The sequence below is a fragment of the Tasmannia lanceolata genome, unplaced genomic scaffold, assembly GCF_043159265.1.
Source record: "Tasmannia lanceolata isolate RefF3 unplaced genomic scaffold, GAP_Taslan_0.1 ptg000054l, whole genome shotgun sequence".
Lineage (NCBI taxonomy): Eukaryota > Viridiplantae > Streptophyta > Magnoliopsida > Canellales > Winteraceae > Tasmannia > Tasmannia lanceolata.
Genome location: NW_027518731.1, coordinates 1,164,437 through 1,179,945, shown reverse-complemented (window position 1 = coordinate 1,179,945; position 15,509 = coordinate 1,164,437). Strand labels below are relative to the sequence as shown.

At 35.7% G+C, this 15,509-nt stretch overlaps 1 protein-coding gene and 1 pseudogene across 2 annotated transcripts; one reads left to right on the top strand and one right to left on the bottom strand.

The window, feature by feature from the left end:
- Positions 1-388: 388 nt before the first annotated feature.
- On the top strand, positions 389-6,543 carry LOC143864905 (amino acid permease 6-like; annotated as a pseudogene).
- Positions 6,544-7,295: 752 nt separating this feature from the next.
- LOC143864771 (MADS-box protein AeAP3-2-like) lies at positions 7,296-14,891 on the bottom strand. Of its 2 annotated transcripts, XM_077375588.1 has the most exons (8): positions 14,785-14,891; positions 14,169-14,387; positions 10,703-10,769; positions 10,462-10,623; positions 9,086-9,127; positions 8,793-8,834; positions 8,488-8,684; positions 7,296-7,622 (listed from the first exon to the last, which is right to left on the bottom strand). In XM_077375588.1, coding segments are annotated over exons 2-8 (699 nt in total). In that variant the 5' UTR covers positions 14,357-14,387; positions 14,785-14,891; the 3' UTR covers positions 7,296-7,621. The 2 variants fall into 2 exon arrangements, with proteins under 2 accessions (XP_077231703.1, XP_077231704.1); XM_077375589.1 differs by lacking the exon at positions 8,793-8,834.
- Positions 14,892-15,509: the final 618 nt, after the last annotated feature.

Here is a 15,509-nt window from a genome sequence, read left to right as displayed (position 1 = left end):
TTGCGACTTTGCCCCCCTAGAGCAAATTCCTGGCTCCGCCCCTGGTTCCAGGTAACTCCAACACTTGTCTCCTCCCTATTGACTACTCACACCACTACTCTACGTGGTAAATACCTGCAATGACCCAAAAAGTGTTGGGGTGTTCACTATTCGAATTGGTGGGCCATTTGTGCTTTTTATTTAGGGATTGCCTAGGGGCCTACCAAACCACATGAGAGCTAAGGCGGTTCACCATCTTCTTTCCTAGTAAACGAGCACGTACATTTGTTGCCTATTTATTCTCCCCTCTATTGCCGTATATATATCTAGGCAGTTAGCTCCCTTCCTTATTTTATGTTTCTATTAAGGAAACAACTAGTCTAGAAATTAAAAACTGAACAAGTTGAAGATGGAGAGAGGAGTAACGCTGAATTTGGAGAAAATAGTAAGAGAGTTTGTTGAAGATGATGGTCATGAAAGAGAAGGTAAGGAAACCCTAATGATACTACTTACTTTCACATTTATACTAACGGAAATGATATTTCCACCCCTTTATTCGGCATTGCCACCACTTATGTTTTTTCTTTTCATAGAAATGACTGCACTTTCATCCCCATTTTGTTGGCCGGTCTACAAATATTATTTCCCACATATATAATCATTTCCATTTTTCTATTTGGACACTTAGAACTCTCCACATGGGTGTAAAACAAAAAGAAAGGGAAGTGATATTTACACCCCTTTTGATCACTAGAGACACCCAGCGCCAGTGTATCAATGACTAAAGGGGGGCTAAATATCACTTCCCAAAAGAAAATGTATTAGTAAATAAATCATAAAAAATGTAGACCTCTTTTGTTATTTTAAATAAGGGAATTGCTAGCGTCCATCGCAAAAGGCATTTCGCGGCTGGTATGTCGCATGTCAGACCAGCCACCACGTGAATGGAGACAAAAGCTGTTGCCATTAGCTCACAACTCTTTCTCTCGCAGACAGTTGCCATTATAGTAAATGTCTACAGTAATATTGGCCAGAGAGAGACTCGGAGTAGGATTTGTAACTGTTTTTGAGAGAGAAGATGATTTGTAAATTGATTTTATATATTCTATTTTTCTATAGAAAAATGATATATTAGCACTCTTATTGTTTTGATAATGGCATGCGACACTTTATTATTCACTTTTTTTAATTCCTTAACGCCTACTTAAGAAAGTGAGAAAGCAGTATAAAGGATGGAGTGGCATTACTGAAACAAAGAGAATTTTGTATGGTAAAGATCATCTGCTAAGTGTGATCTTTGCACGAAAACCTGTCCAAGTCCGACTTTATGAATGGTTCAAATGAAGTAGGGGCGCAACTCGGGCGGGCTCAACCCGAACCCAGCGGGTTCAACCCGGAAAAAACTCGGGTTGGGTTGAGTTCAAGTCGGGTTCGGTTTTCTCAACCCGGGTTGAGTTCGGGTCGGGTTCGGGTTGAGGGCTTGGGCAACCCGACCTGAGTTCAACCCGAAATTTTTAATAAGTTTTTTAGTTTTTAAGCTTAAAATCTCGGGTTGGGTCAGGTTGGCAAAAAGGGATGCTCGGGTCGGGTTGGGTTGAACCTCGTTGGGTTGGAACTCGGGTCGGGTCGGGTCGGGTTTGGGTTGAGTAAATGGTTGCTCGGGTTGGGTTCGGGTTGGCCTCAACCCGAACCCGACCCGTCCCAGTTGCACCCCTAAAATCAAGGGTGCCATCATTTATATTGATCCAATTGTCTTTGCTGGCTACGATTCACAATTCATATAAGCATAGCGGGCCCACTATGACAATGAGGCGGACCCACTATTACATAGTGGGCCTCATATCTAATTTGATATTAGGATTGTCCAATTGCATATTGGCTTGATTAAAAATGAGGCCCACTATTACATAGTGCCATAATAAAAAATGAGGCCCATCCATCCATATGATAGGACCCATATTGGATATCTAGTTGCCCAAGAACTTAAGTAGATAACCTAATATTTAATTTGAAGTTAGGATTTTCCAAATACATAGTGGGCCTAATTTTTTATTTGGCACATTATTACATAGTTGCCCTAATACACAAATTGGGCCTCCTTTTTAATTCATAGTGGGCCTTGTTTTTTCATTCATCTAGATCCTCCTTCTGATGGTACCTATGTAGGATATCTAATGACCCAAAAACATGCCTAATATTTAATTTGATATTAGAATCGATTATCTCATTGGCGTGATTTATGGGCCATCGGATATCAAATGTAGGCCCTATCAAATAAACGATCTAGATCAACCAATGGTGGAGCCCCATATACACATTTTTATTAGATCATGATTACAAGTGCTAACTTTGATTTTTTATTTTAATTTTTTGTTCTTAGGGACTTTATTATCAGCAACATCACATGTTGTGACAGCGATAATAGGGTCAGGGGTGCTGGCCTTGGCATGGAGTGTTGCCCAATTGTGTGTGGATTGTGGGACCCATTGTTCTCTGTTGGTCTGCGTGGGTCACCTTCTACACTTCAACTCTCTTAGCAGATTGCTACAGATCTCCTCATCCAATCACCGGCGCCAGAAATTACACGTATCGGTATTTTCCTTCACAAATCCTGATTTTCTATATTAATATTTTGCATTTGAGTAATTAACAGAAAATTTTATATGTTGTATGCATGTGAAGTTCAATGTTTTTCAAAACGTAAAGTGGGGCCTGCTTCATAGGATGTTCTAAACCGTTCATTTGTTTGGCCACAACATATATTTGTTGTACCCCGCTATGTCACAAATACCTCCGATATTTTATTTTGATAAAGCCACCTCATGAATGAAGACAAAATCTGCTGAAAAGTGAGCCTCTGTGGCTGTTCTCACATGCAACAGACCATCCGCAAAATGCCTTCAACTATGGACACTAGCAAATCTCTAGTATATATTATAAGTTTTAGATTTTGCAAATAATTACTCCATTATATTTTGATCTTTAACTCTTTTCTTGTAGGTCCAAGAAGAGTTCTTATGTGTGGAATAGCACAGCATGCAAACCTATGGGGAGCTCTGGTTGGCTACACTATAACTGATACCGCAAGCATGGCGTAAGTCATCAGTATTTTATTATGAGAGATGATATCAGCACTCCCTTTTTTTATAATCACACTCCTCACCTATTAAAAACTCCTCTAATTGATTATTGATAAAATTTTGGAAATGTTAACAACTTTTAACAGATGATTGTATTAAAAATAAGTGAGTACAAATATCGGTCCATTTACTTATTGTGTTTGAATAATGATAATAAAAACTTCCTGGCTAAGTGTTGTCCTTAACCTCTTCGGAGGAGGTATAACTGGTTATTGATTCAAAATAGTAAAGGGCATACATTTTGGATTGGACACCACCCTTTGTTTCTGCTGTGGTGATGCAATATGGCAATGTAGTGAGAAATTTGTAGATGCTTATGACAAATTTCTAACTACATTTCCACATTGCATCACCACCACATTAAACAAGAGTGGATGTCCACTATAAATTTTGTCACTATAAATTCAAGTAGGTTGAAAATTGAACACATTCATTTTTTGGTGTGAACTGTATAGCCCTAATTGGGTTTTGCATTATCATTTATGTTATTGTCAAAGGGTTTATGCAATTACCATAATGCTGCACAAAACTAAACTTGTCCGCTGATTGTTAGACTGAATTAAGTGAACAATATGATAGTTCCTGTAGCAACGAGCTCACAAACAAAGTGGTAATCCACCTTGATGATGCTCAAATCCAGCCGAGTGAGTGGAAGGTCCTGATGCTACCTTCCGCCTGGCCCTAGAGGGAGGGATATTGCCTCGACTTGCTACATGCGCTCACAAACAAAAGGTTAGGGACACCAGGAGTGGGAACTGTTCCCTTAAGACTCCGGGGGGGGAAACCTTCCACAATCAATTCATGGTTGCAAAACATGGCCTACATAATTAGAATTCTTTATTCATAATGAGTTTCTTTACGTGTCTTATTTATTTTAATCTCACAATTGTATAGGATTAAAATAATTTGATGAAGTTATTAGTTATTTAAACTGGTTGGCTTTTGTTTCTCAACAAAACAGTGCAATTAAGCGATCAAATTGCTTCCATAAAAATGGACATGATGCAAGATGTGGTGCTTCTGGAAACTTATTCATGATAGTATTTGGGCTAATGGAAGTTCTTCTATCTCAATTCCCAAGCTTGGAGAATATAACATGGCTTTCTGTTTGTGTATAGCTAAATGGGCTTCTCATGGTCATTTGAAAGGGAGTTAAACAGGAGTTATGGCCAGTACTAATCATTTATCTTCATCCAATAAGACATGGCATGTTCTCCAAGCTCTTGGAAGCATTGCTTTTGCTTACACTTTCACAGAGGTCCTGATCGAAATCCAGGTAATTGCTAATACTTTCTCATGTCCATGTTCAATATAAAGTTCCTCTTCAATTTATGGTGGAAGCTTGAATTTCACAACATTTTTTTGCAACTCTTTTGCGAATTTTGCTTGTAAAAATATAGATAATAGAACTTTTAATTCGTGGAAGGAGCTCTAGACAGACCAGGCGTGTGGTTCATTGTGATGCATTGGGAATTGCTAGCTATAGAGGCAATCTTTACTTTAGGGCAGTGATAAATCAACCCCAATATATCTCAAATCTGCCTCTTTTAAAGTAAAATGTTAGGGCGTGTGAATAAATTTCTCATCTGCTGTTAAACACTGTATAAGTGTACAACTCACATGTCCTAACGTTTTCTGTTAAAAGAGGTCGATTTAAGATATATGGGGGTCGATTTATCACTTCCCTTACTTTACTGTATATCTTTGGGTTTGAAATTGAAGGCACCAACCAGGTTGTAAATTCTTAGAAATTAAAAAAACTTGTAATTTCATGCCCCTTTTTATGTTTAATACTATTGCAACAAATATTACATTATTATTGTTTCCCTCTTTGTTGAATCATATAATATTTTTTTGAAATACATAATCATTTCTTTCTTCAATATGAATAAAATGCCACTTGATTTCTCCAAATTATATACAAAAATTATATAGTTCATTATTACCCACCACTAAAATTATCTAATTTCATTTACTGAACATAACCCCAATGGTTTTTTGCATAAATTACAAAGGGTTCACAATTCAATTCTTGCAGGATACTTTGAGATCACCCCCGGCAGAAAATAAAACCATGAAGAAGGCAACAACGTATGCAATTGGACTCACTACTGTCTTCAATATATCTCTGGGTTGCATAGGATACGCCGCTTTTGTATACGATGCTCCCGGCAACATCCTCACTGGTTTTGGGTTCTACGAGCCCTTTTGGCTCGTTGACATTGCCAACTTATGCATTGTTATCCATTTTGTCCCACTTAATAGAATGATCCAACCCGTTCATTTGTTGGGCCAGTAAATAGGCTGTACCCCAAAAACATTTCCATAGGATGATTCTAGCCCTCGGATCTATAGAGGGACTAAACATTATAGAAACCTCTACAGATATGCTATACATCTTCTTACCAGTTATATTATACACAGTCGTTTGGAGATTTTATATGGTGTGTCCGGGTGAAGTCTAGTATTTTTCAAAAAGTACAATGGGGCCCACTTCATAGGATGATCCAAACTGTTCATTTATTGGGCCACAACATAAATACGCTGTGCCCCGAAAATCATTTCCATAGGATGATCCCTCCTATCTGTAGAGGGACTGCCCATTATAGAAACCTATACATCTTCCTTTCCAGTTATATTATACACCTTCCTTTGGAGATTTTATGTGAAGTTTCGTATTTTCAAAAAGAACAGTGGGGCCCACTTCATAGGATGATCCAACTCGTTCAATTGTTGGGCTGCAATGTAAATAAGATGTACGCTGATGATCCTAACCCTCCGATCTTTTATATTTTTATTTATGTTAAATAAATTCTTTTTAAAGTTTTACCCAATATAAATCTGAATATAAAATTTAAAATATCCTGTGATTTACCCATACCCTTCCCAAGAAATTCCTGAGACAAATATTTGTGACTATGATTAGGAAGAGCTGCATTAAAGATTTCCGGTGTGATCGCGAACTGATCTACCATTATTGTTTGAAAATCAGGTCTTTTCACAGCCAATTTTCGCCTCGGTAAAGAAGTTGATTGCGCGGAATTGGCCCGAGGCCAAGTTCATCCACACTATTTACTTGTTACGAGTACCATTTACCAAAGCAAGTTCCTTAAGATTCACACGCTCTAAGCTTATATTTAGGCCAATCTTTGTCATCTTCACGACGTTGGTGGCCATGTTGTTACCCTTCTTTAATGCGATATTAGGACTCCTCGGCGCAATATCGTTCTGGCTGCTGACCGTCTACTTTCCAGTGAAAATGTACATGGGTCAGGCAAAGGTTACAAGTGGAACTCCGAAATGGGTTTTTCTGCAGAGCTTGAGCTTTGTTTGTCTCCTAATTTCTCTCCTTGCTAGTCTTGGTTCCGTGGCAGATATTGTACAAAATCTCAAACATGCGAAACCTTTTCGTGCCCGATATTAAGCCATGTATGTTCTAAAGGTTATTGGTTATTAATGGGTTAATGATCCTTTTAATAAACCCATTGATGGTCATTAACTTAGGCTGAAGTCCAAAGTTGTGACTGATGATTTTCATGTAAGATAGAGAGAATATTAACTCATCTATTATCAACTTACAGATAATTTATTGGAGAGGAATGCTAAGCTCAAGGGCGCCCTTGCAAAAACTAAATTAAAGGGCGACCCATTGGTAGAATGTCACCCAGGTGCATTTAATGTTCTTTGACTCATCCACTTGATAACATCAACCTAAATAGAAACCCTTGTTGGTTTCCTTGCTTTCTACACACTATTTTGTGAATAATATGGGACCAACATTCTTCATTTTTAACTTTTCCAAATGGCTACTTACGACTGTTACAATTCCCAAAATGCAATCAGCAACCAATAACAAAAATGTTGAACAATCATCCTACCGCCATTTGTAAGGTGATTAGATCTATCAATATTCTTAGCCATCACAAACCAGCCTAGTGCCCTTGACTCCACTCATTGGATCATTCAGCACCTTTGATCGAACAAATATGAAAAAGACTGATTTAAGCCATCGATTTTGAGATGCCTCAATCTTGCGAATGGGATCTCCGCTCAGCCTCGGACTTGTCGACCCACTTGATCACTCTGTGATTGCACATTAGATCAACGGTCCCAATCACCAATTACATATGTAGCATTTTCCTTCATCAAGACTAGATCATCTTGATACTCTATCTCTAATGTTATATGCTAGCTTATAGCAGAAATAATAGTAACAGTAACAATAAAAACAACAACAATAATAATCATAGCGGCTCATGGTTTTTCTGATAAACTAGACTGTCCCACTCTCTATATGGCACACAACTTCAACTCTATATATGGGATGATCGAAACCCAGAAACACAACCACACACAAATCAAAGTGTCACACTTAAAACATATAATTATTAAGCACACCAAACGCTAGTTCAATGATCTATCACGCATATATTAAAGGAATTAAGAACACACTTCCACGTAAAATGCTTTTTCCTTTCTCTCCATTCTCTCCTGAGACTGAATCTGCAAAAAAAAAAATAAAAAAAAAATCAAAATATACAAAATCTGATGAGATAAGGCTATGGTTTGGAGGATGCAAGAGGCAACTAAAAAAACAAGAAAAAAAAAACGTTTTTCATTATCACTTTAATATTTTATATTACAACACCCATTATGCTGCTAATGACATGTTTGTCAACCATGAAAAAAAACATTTCATGGAATATTTGCTTACTAGTTTAGGGGAGAGGCATAGAGTGGGAGAGAAAGATAGATTTGAGGAAGTGGTGAGTGAGGAGAGAATGAGTTAGAGCTTCAAAACAGGGAAAACAAAAGACCTATTTTAAAAATAAATGTTTTACTTTTCTCTGTTTTCCAGCCCATATCCTCTCCTCACTAACTGCCCTCACAAGTCTCTTTCTCTTATGGGCCCTCTCTACCCCTCTTTCACCTTGGTAAACAAATATTCCATATCGAACAGGGTGAACTGGTAGTTTCACACTCCATAGGGTGAAAATTTTGGCCCCTCTCATCGTTTGGGTGCTGGGGTCATAATAAAAAAATATTCTCAGGAATTTCACTAAAAGGGTGTCTTGGGATCTTTTAATTTTTATGTTATTTTTGGATTTATATCAGAAAAAAACTAGAAAAAATGATATTGTGAAGATATCTTGGGATCTTTTAATAAATGATATTGTTGTGGTAAAAAATAAAATCTGAAGATATCTTGGAATTTTTTTTCTTCAGAATCTCGGTAAAATTTCAATATTTTATCATTTCATCAAAAAAATATGAAAATGAAACTGTTTTGCAAATATTAGAGATATTTGTGACTGTGTGGGGTCGATGGAGTTTCCCATATCAAATCATGGGGGGGGAGTTCTCATACCAGAGCTGGAGGACATGTCCTTGAAGAGTGGCATCTTGAAGGTTAGGCTGAGTAGGCTGAAGACGAAATGCATGGAGCTGAGGAGAGAGCTGAAGCATGTTCCTTGCTTGCTCATCTTGGTAAAATGCACCAAAATGTTCTAACATTGGTTGATCACATACCACCTTAGGTTCCATGGCAGCTTGGTGTTCTGCAAGCTAACCATCATCAAAATACAAAAAAATTAGAAACTTCCAAATCACATCTTTTATTCATTTCTCAATAGAAAAATCTAAGTAAAACTCATTAGTGAGAATTGACATTACTAAGCGACAAAGATGGCTGTTTTGGTCTTCTAGTATGTGCCTCTGTTGCAAAAACAAAAGAAAAAGAAAACACATAAAAAAAATCAACATATTAATATAGAACATAAGGGAGCTAGGGTGATTGGGTCGAATTTTTGGATATTTTGTTGATTCAAAATCATTTTTAGCAAAAGCTCAACCTGACTTGACCCAATCTGCACCCCTAGGTGTAACGGTTGCAACGTTGAGACGATGGGTTCGGTCCCATCTCAATCAGAGAAAAGCAAAATAAAATGCCATATTGTAATATTTACCTTCCTGCGTAAGTTCTCCATTTGTTGATGCAACAGTTGGTTCTGTATGCCCAATAAAAAATAAATGAGATTAGTTTCCCTTGATCAAATTTTGATTACATAATCAAGTAAGGATTGACAAAGTTTTTTTTTAATGAAGTTACATTATAGTACTTATTTCCATAATCAAAGCTACTGAAATTTACATTAAAAATTAAGGTATTTCCAAAATAATATAAAACATTAAACTAAAATCAGAGTTCCTATAGGAAGACACTCCTATTTAAGGGAGGCTCTTAGGGGCCTCCTTTTTGTGCTACGTGGGAAGAACCATATTAATCACTACTTTTATGACAAAAATACACCTACTTTTATTAAGATGACAAACATAACCCTACTTTGGTATAAGTGGCAGCTTTAAGGTGACTGTTTGAGAACCTCTTAAAACAAGTTTGTCTTCGTATCATTTTCCAAACAAAACATATGTTCAAGAGGATAAAACAACTTGTTTAAGAAGTGCTACTATCACTGCGTTTCCCAAATATCAAAGTTTTTCAAGTTTTAGATGACTTGGTACACACAAACACATCAACATATGGTTAGTCAATGCTATCTTCATTTAATGACCAACTGATTACATGTTAGTTAATATTATCTATGATTTTTCAGATAAAAAACTTGGTTCTACTATTTGCAATGGGATTTATGCTAGATGATGAGTCATGTCACATTAGCTAATTATTCAAAATGAATGTCTTTATCAATTCCATGGAATCTCTAATTGGTGGAGTCGAGAAGTCTTGATCATGACCGTTGATCTGAAAAACTAAATGGACTAAAACATAGGTCGTTGAGGAGAAAAAAGAGGATCCCAATGTATTATTATGCATAAGCAACAAACATCCAACAAGTGGAAAATCCCAAGCAAAGAAAAATCAGCTCTTTGAGAAGAGCTGAAAATCCACGGGCACCCCAGTGAACACCAAGTTTTGATTGAAAAACTTGCACCTTATTCTCTTCCTGATCTTCATTTTGCACATTGAATCCTTGACATCCCAGATCATCACAAATGATATATAATTTATGTAAGGAAATGATATCAGCAGAACCATTCTTTAATAATAACACAAACAGAGCTTGCCTTTCCTTTTTAATTGGTTTGTAAAAGCTTTTTGGGAACTATAATAACCCTTGGCAGCTCTTCAAACAATAAACGACAAGATGGGGGTAGTGCAACTATAAAAACATGGTTGTGCTGATATCATTTTCCTCTATATAATAAATATTTTAAGAAAAAAAGCTCCACTAATACTTGTTTTCATAGTTGCTACTGAAATTTTATACCATGAAGTTTTGATTATGATAACTACTAATTGCACTTAAGGAAGAAAACATACCTTCCGATCTCGGACCCTACTAACAGAAATTTCTAATTGTTCTTCAATCTGATGCAAGTCATTCAGCGATAAGGTGTCCAAGTCCTCACCAGTGAAGTGCCTCATGCTTGCTTGAAGATTACCATACTCATGCTTCAACCTTGTTACCTCACAGTATATTTGCTGAGGGAGAAACAAAGAGAAAATAAAAAACTCAAGCCTCTATTTCTATAGAAAGTGAGCTTAAGGATAACAATCTTACCTGATTATCATACTCTTGGATACGATTACCAGACATTTGTTGGTACCGATCAATGAGTTGTCGCATGCTTTGACATACATAAAGAGTAGATTAGAAATTAAACACCATTTAATGAATGATAAAAGAAATTAATGTTGAAGCTAAATATAAAAACAAGTTATCATCAACCATATCATCTCATGCAAAACATAAAATATATAAATGGAAGCATGATTTAGAAGTGCACTGTCTTGATAGCATATGACTATTGAGATTTTTTTCAGACATCTTGGAAGAAATAGATAAAAGCCTGGATAGAATTTTTGAAATAAAATAAGAAAAATCATGATGTTTCTTGAAAACAAACCTAAGATTAAAATATCTAAAGGGGTTTCTTATTTGTTTTCTAGGCTTTAAGATGAATTTCTACTCTAGCAAAAAAAAAAATCCTTTGGGGGTTCCAAAGTTATCCTAAAAGATATTTGGTAGGCTTTGTACTTGCTAAGAAGATATTTTGCTTTGTGATTATGAGGGAGAAAAAACTTGTATATGGGTGTTATGGGAAAATGTTCACTAATTTTTATTGATTATACATAACCCTAAATAATGCTTGAATAAAGTACTTAGGGGATAAAAATAGAAAGATAATGATACAAATGGAATGAGAAAACATTAATCCTAATCTAATATAGTCTAACAGATATGGATGCATGCAACTTAGAAAATATGAAAACATGATTCAGAAGTGTAGTGCCTTGACAAAATGCATTTAGGTTGATTGTCAATCTAACATATGGTAATTATGATTTTTCAAATATATTGGAAGAAGCAGACAAGAGAAAAAACCAATTGGAGACTCTCTCTCTCTCTCTCTCTCTCTCTCTCTCTCTCTCACACACACACACACACACACACACACACATAGAAAACCGTCTCTTGCAATTTATATCTTAGGTTTTACTAAAACCTAAAAAACCAGTTTCCTTTTTTAACCTCCCATCATACGTGGCAAAAAAGCAACTTCCCAACATTTCTTTTCCTTTTTAGTTACATTTATTGTCTCTTATTGTAATGAGTATCTCTCGTAATTTATACGTGTTTTTAATGATAAATAGAGCAATAATCACATGCCAAAGGCATTAGAGGAATATATAGAACTCAACTCAACTAAACTAAGCCTTTGTGCCAAACTAGTTGGGGCGGCTAATGAATCCTTTAGAAATTTTTCATGAAGAAGGTGAAAGAATCTACCCGGCTCAAATTGACCATGTCTAATCCTGACACCAGTTGGGTTCGTCTACGGATCATTTTCTTCCATTCTCTCCTATCCAAGGTCAAATAGAAAAATTTGTAAATTTTAGTTATTCTGTTCAATGTCATCCTCTAGCTGTAATGTGGCTGCACAATCAGGTTCTTCTCCAGCCCATCATTTCTCTTCCTCTAATAACTGTATTTTATTATATCCAACAGTCTTGGGAATTCTGTTCTCATGTGTTATAACAATGAAAATTTGTTTCCTGGTGAACACCAAAACAATCTAGTTGTAATGTATGTGAGCTCTTCTTCTTGCTTCGATCACTCTTTGTTGTTGATAGAGGAACACTAACACAATCTAGTTGTAACCAATATGCTAGAAACTCGGGGTCTCTTTAGATGCCAGCAAAATCAGTTCTTATTTGCAAATAAGATATTTATTTGAAGCTAATCCTTTTTGCATATTGGTTATTAAAGATTCTTTGGACACCCTCAAATAATAATTTATAAAGCATTAGCATATAACAATACTAAAGTTAAAAACCATGTGCATATAAGATTATGTGTAAATAATGTTCAGGGGTATCCAAAGAGGCCCTTAAATAAGCATCTAATGTAATGGCACCTAATTAAGCTACTATATATGGATTTCTCTAGAATTGTCTAGAGATAGTGCAAAAAGATTTTAAAAAATAACAAGAATTTTGATAATTTCCAAAATCCTTGTTAAAAAATAGTGAATTATCTAAGAATATGAGTTGATACTCTCAAATATTCTTGTTAAAAACAGGGATACATATTGCTTCTAAAAAAGTCATGTTTGCCAAACACACCCCCAAAGCCTAATTCTCCAAATACCTTCAAAATAGTTTGCCCATTTTTTCAAGCATGGCTGAGTGGCTTTGGACGATTTTGATTCTCGCAAGAATTAAAATCATTTGAAGTCAAGGACAAACTGTAAACTCTTGGTAATTTTTTACTGCATCAAGAAACAGTCACTGTCCTCCTAAGCAGACTCTTAATGCAAAGACACCAAGAGAAGGAAGATATCTTTCTAAAGAACTAGACTCATTCAAACTCCCCCCCCCCCCTACCATTATGATACAAGTGTTGTGTAGAAATTGTTCAAGCTTCTTTATGATTCAAAGAACAAAACAAAATTGAGATGGACTAGCTAAAGGGAGAACTCATTTGCAAGATTAAGGGCATGAATATCATATGATTTCCCTCTAAATTGTGGAAAGAAATTTTTTCCAAGAAATTTTTTCCATAAAAAGAGAGAGAGAATAATCGAAATTGAATTTTACATGATTTCTATTAGGAAAGCAAAAAATCGAGCAAAAACAGGTCTGGTAAAAAATGGGAAAAAAACAAAATCCTCCTTATTTTTCAGTTTTACTCGTTCTCTCCAAAGCAAAAATGAGAAAAACCACTTGCAAACAAAAAATTGTCTTATTAGCTGAACAAATAATAGCTCTGACATAAAGAACTCATACCAGTGTTATTTTGATTTTCGAACAGATGTTATTGCCAGTGATGGAAAAAAGGAAAAAAGAAAAGAAAAATAGCCAATGATGGAAAAGGAACCAAATATTCAACACTGCAAAGTGAAATGTCCTAGCCAAGCCATAGAAACTATGTAAAAATACCTCCATTGTGAGAGCTAGTACAAATTAAAGTAGTATTCTTCTTTTTCTTCTCTTCTAAGAGTACCAGTTTATATGCATTAAATAGAGCAAAAGTGGGTAGTAGTCATTAACAAAATACATTTGAAAATCAGAAACCTATCTTGAAAAAAAAAGGACTACACAAAATGAAATGACAACACATATTTTGAAAAAATAAATTTAAATTATCATCACATAAACCATGAAATTAAATTCAACTTGCACTAGGAAATTCAAACAATGGTGATCAAGACATGAATAATACTAGAAAAAAAAAAAAACACAAACCCATCTGATAAAAACCATTAAAGAAAACCAGCAACTTATCTGTGAAGAAAAAAAAGGTCTACACAAAACTGAAAACCCTAAAATGAAATCGCGTATTTTGAAAAATAAATTCAAGTTAGCATCAGATAAACCATGAAAATTGAACTTGCACTAGGAAATACAAACAATGGTGATCAACATATGAATAGTACTAGGAAAATAAAAACACAAACCCATATGATAAAATCCATCCAAAGAGAAGAAAATTAAATTAAAGAAAAAAAATTATATATATGGACCTTGATGGAGGGTTGCTATACTCAAACATCTTCCCACTACTGGAGAATATGATTAATCCTAGCTGCACATCACAGAGTACAGCCAGTTCACTTGCTTTCTTGAGAAGCCCTCCCCTTCGCTTGGAGAAGGTAACTTGCCTGTTTGTGGAATTTTCAATTCTCTTTATCTCTATTTTCCCACGACCCATTATTTTCAAGTATGATGGATCTTTTACTCTTCTGTTTGGGGAAATAGATAGGAAATTGGGAAAACAGAAGATTAGTACTCGATAGAAAACTAGAGAACAAAAATGTAGGTATTAGTTTTGGTAAGAAAGCTTAGTAGACTGAAAAGACTGTCATCATAAGTAGAAATTTTTTGTTTAACTAACCCAGATGGAATTTTTTTCCCTTCTTTTGAAAACTGAAAACAAGGAGGTGGAAGAAGAAAGGTTTTGGTAAGAAGGCTTAATTTAGGTGATTTATATAAGGGATTAGTAGACTGAAAACTCTGTCATCAAAAGTAGAAAACTTTGTTTTAATAACCCAAATGTTTTTTGTTTCCCTTAAGGAGGATGAAGAAGAGAGAAGGGAAGAGAAGAAGGAGAAGGGAGGTTGAGAAGAGACTGTGTATTACCTTCTTGAAAGATAGTTTGCTTGGGGAGAATGAGAGAGTTTGGAAAATGGTGTGAATTAAGTGCAACCCACTTACAGAAAGAAGACCATCATGGCTTTTAATATGGGATTTCATTTCACTGAAATTACAGATATGCCTTACCCCAAAGTATATCACATGCATGTGTGTGCCCTCCCATGTTTTGGTAACCGCACTCCCATGCTTTGATAACGGCAGTACACTTTTGTTAATTAAACACTATAAATAAGCTAATTAGAGAGGTTCAACACAAAGAGAGGAGGGTCATTATCATTTAGGATGGTTGCCGGTTGAACGTAGATTATTGGTAAATTATATTCTAACCACCCACTTAGGGCCCATAAGATCATTTGATTGCATTACAAAGAAAATTGGGTTTTAGGGGCGGTTTGGAGGTAAACCGGATTATAGTGGGGCCCACAGGATGAAAGGTCTGGAACTGGATCACATGAACATCTCAAGTTTAGTCACTATTATTGAAAGAAAAACGGTGGCAATTAGTCCTTATTTTTCAAAAAGTACAATGGAGCCCACTTCATAAGATTATCTAAACCGTTCATCTGTTCGGCCACGACATAAAATAGGCTATACTACGTAAATAATCTAAATACGATGATCCCAACCTTCCGATCTGGACTGCACATTATAGAAACCTAACCCTTCGATCTATAGGGGTTTCTATAATGTGAATGAAGTCCATATCGGAA

Coding starts and splice junctions, on each gene's coding strand:
- LOC143864771 (XM_077375588.1), bottom strand. CDS start 14,356: ATGGGTCGTGGGAAAATAGAGATAAAGAGAATTGAAAATTCCACAAAC. Junction 10,770..14,168: donor TATAGCAACCCTCCATCAAG/GTCCATATATAT, acceptor TGTATGTCAAAG/CATGCGACAACTCATTGATC. Junction 9,128..10,461: donor GTAGGGTCCGAGATCGGAAG/GTATGTTTTCTT, acceptor TTGGGCATACAG/AACCAACTGTTGCATCAACA.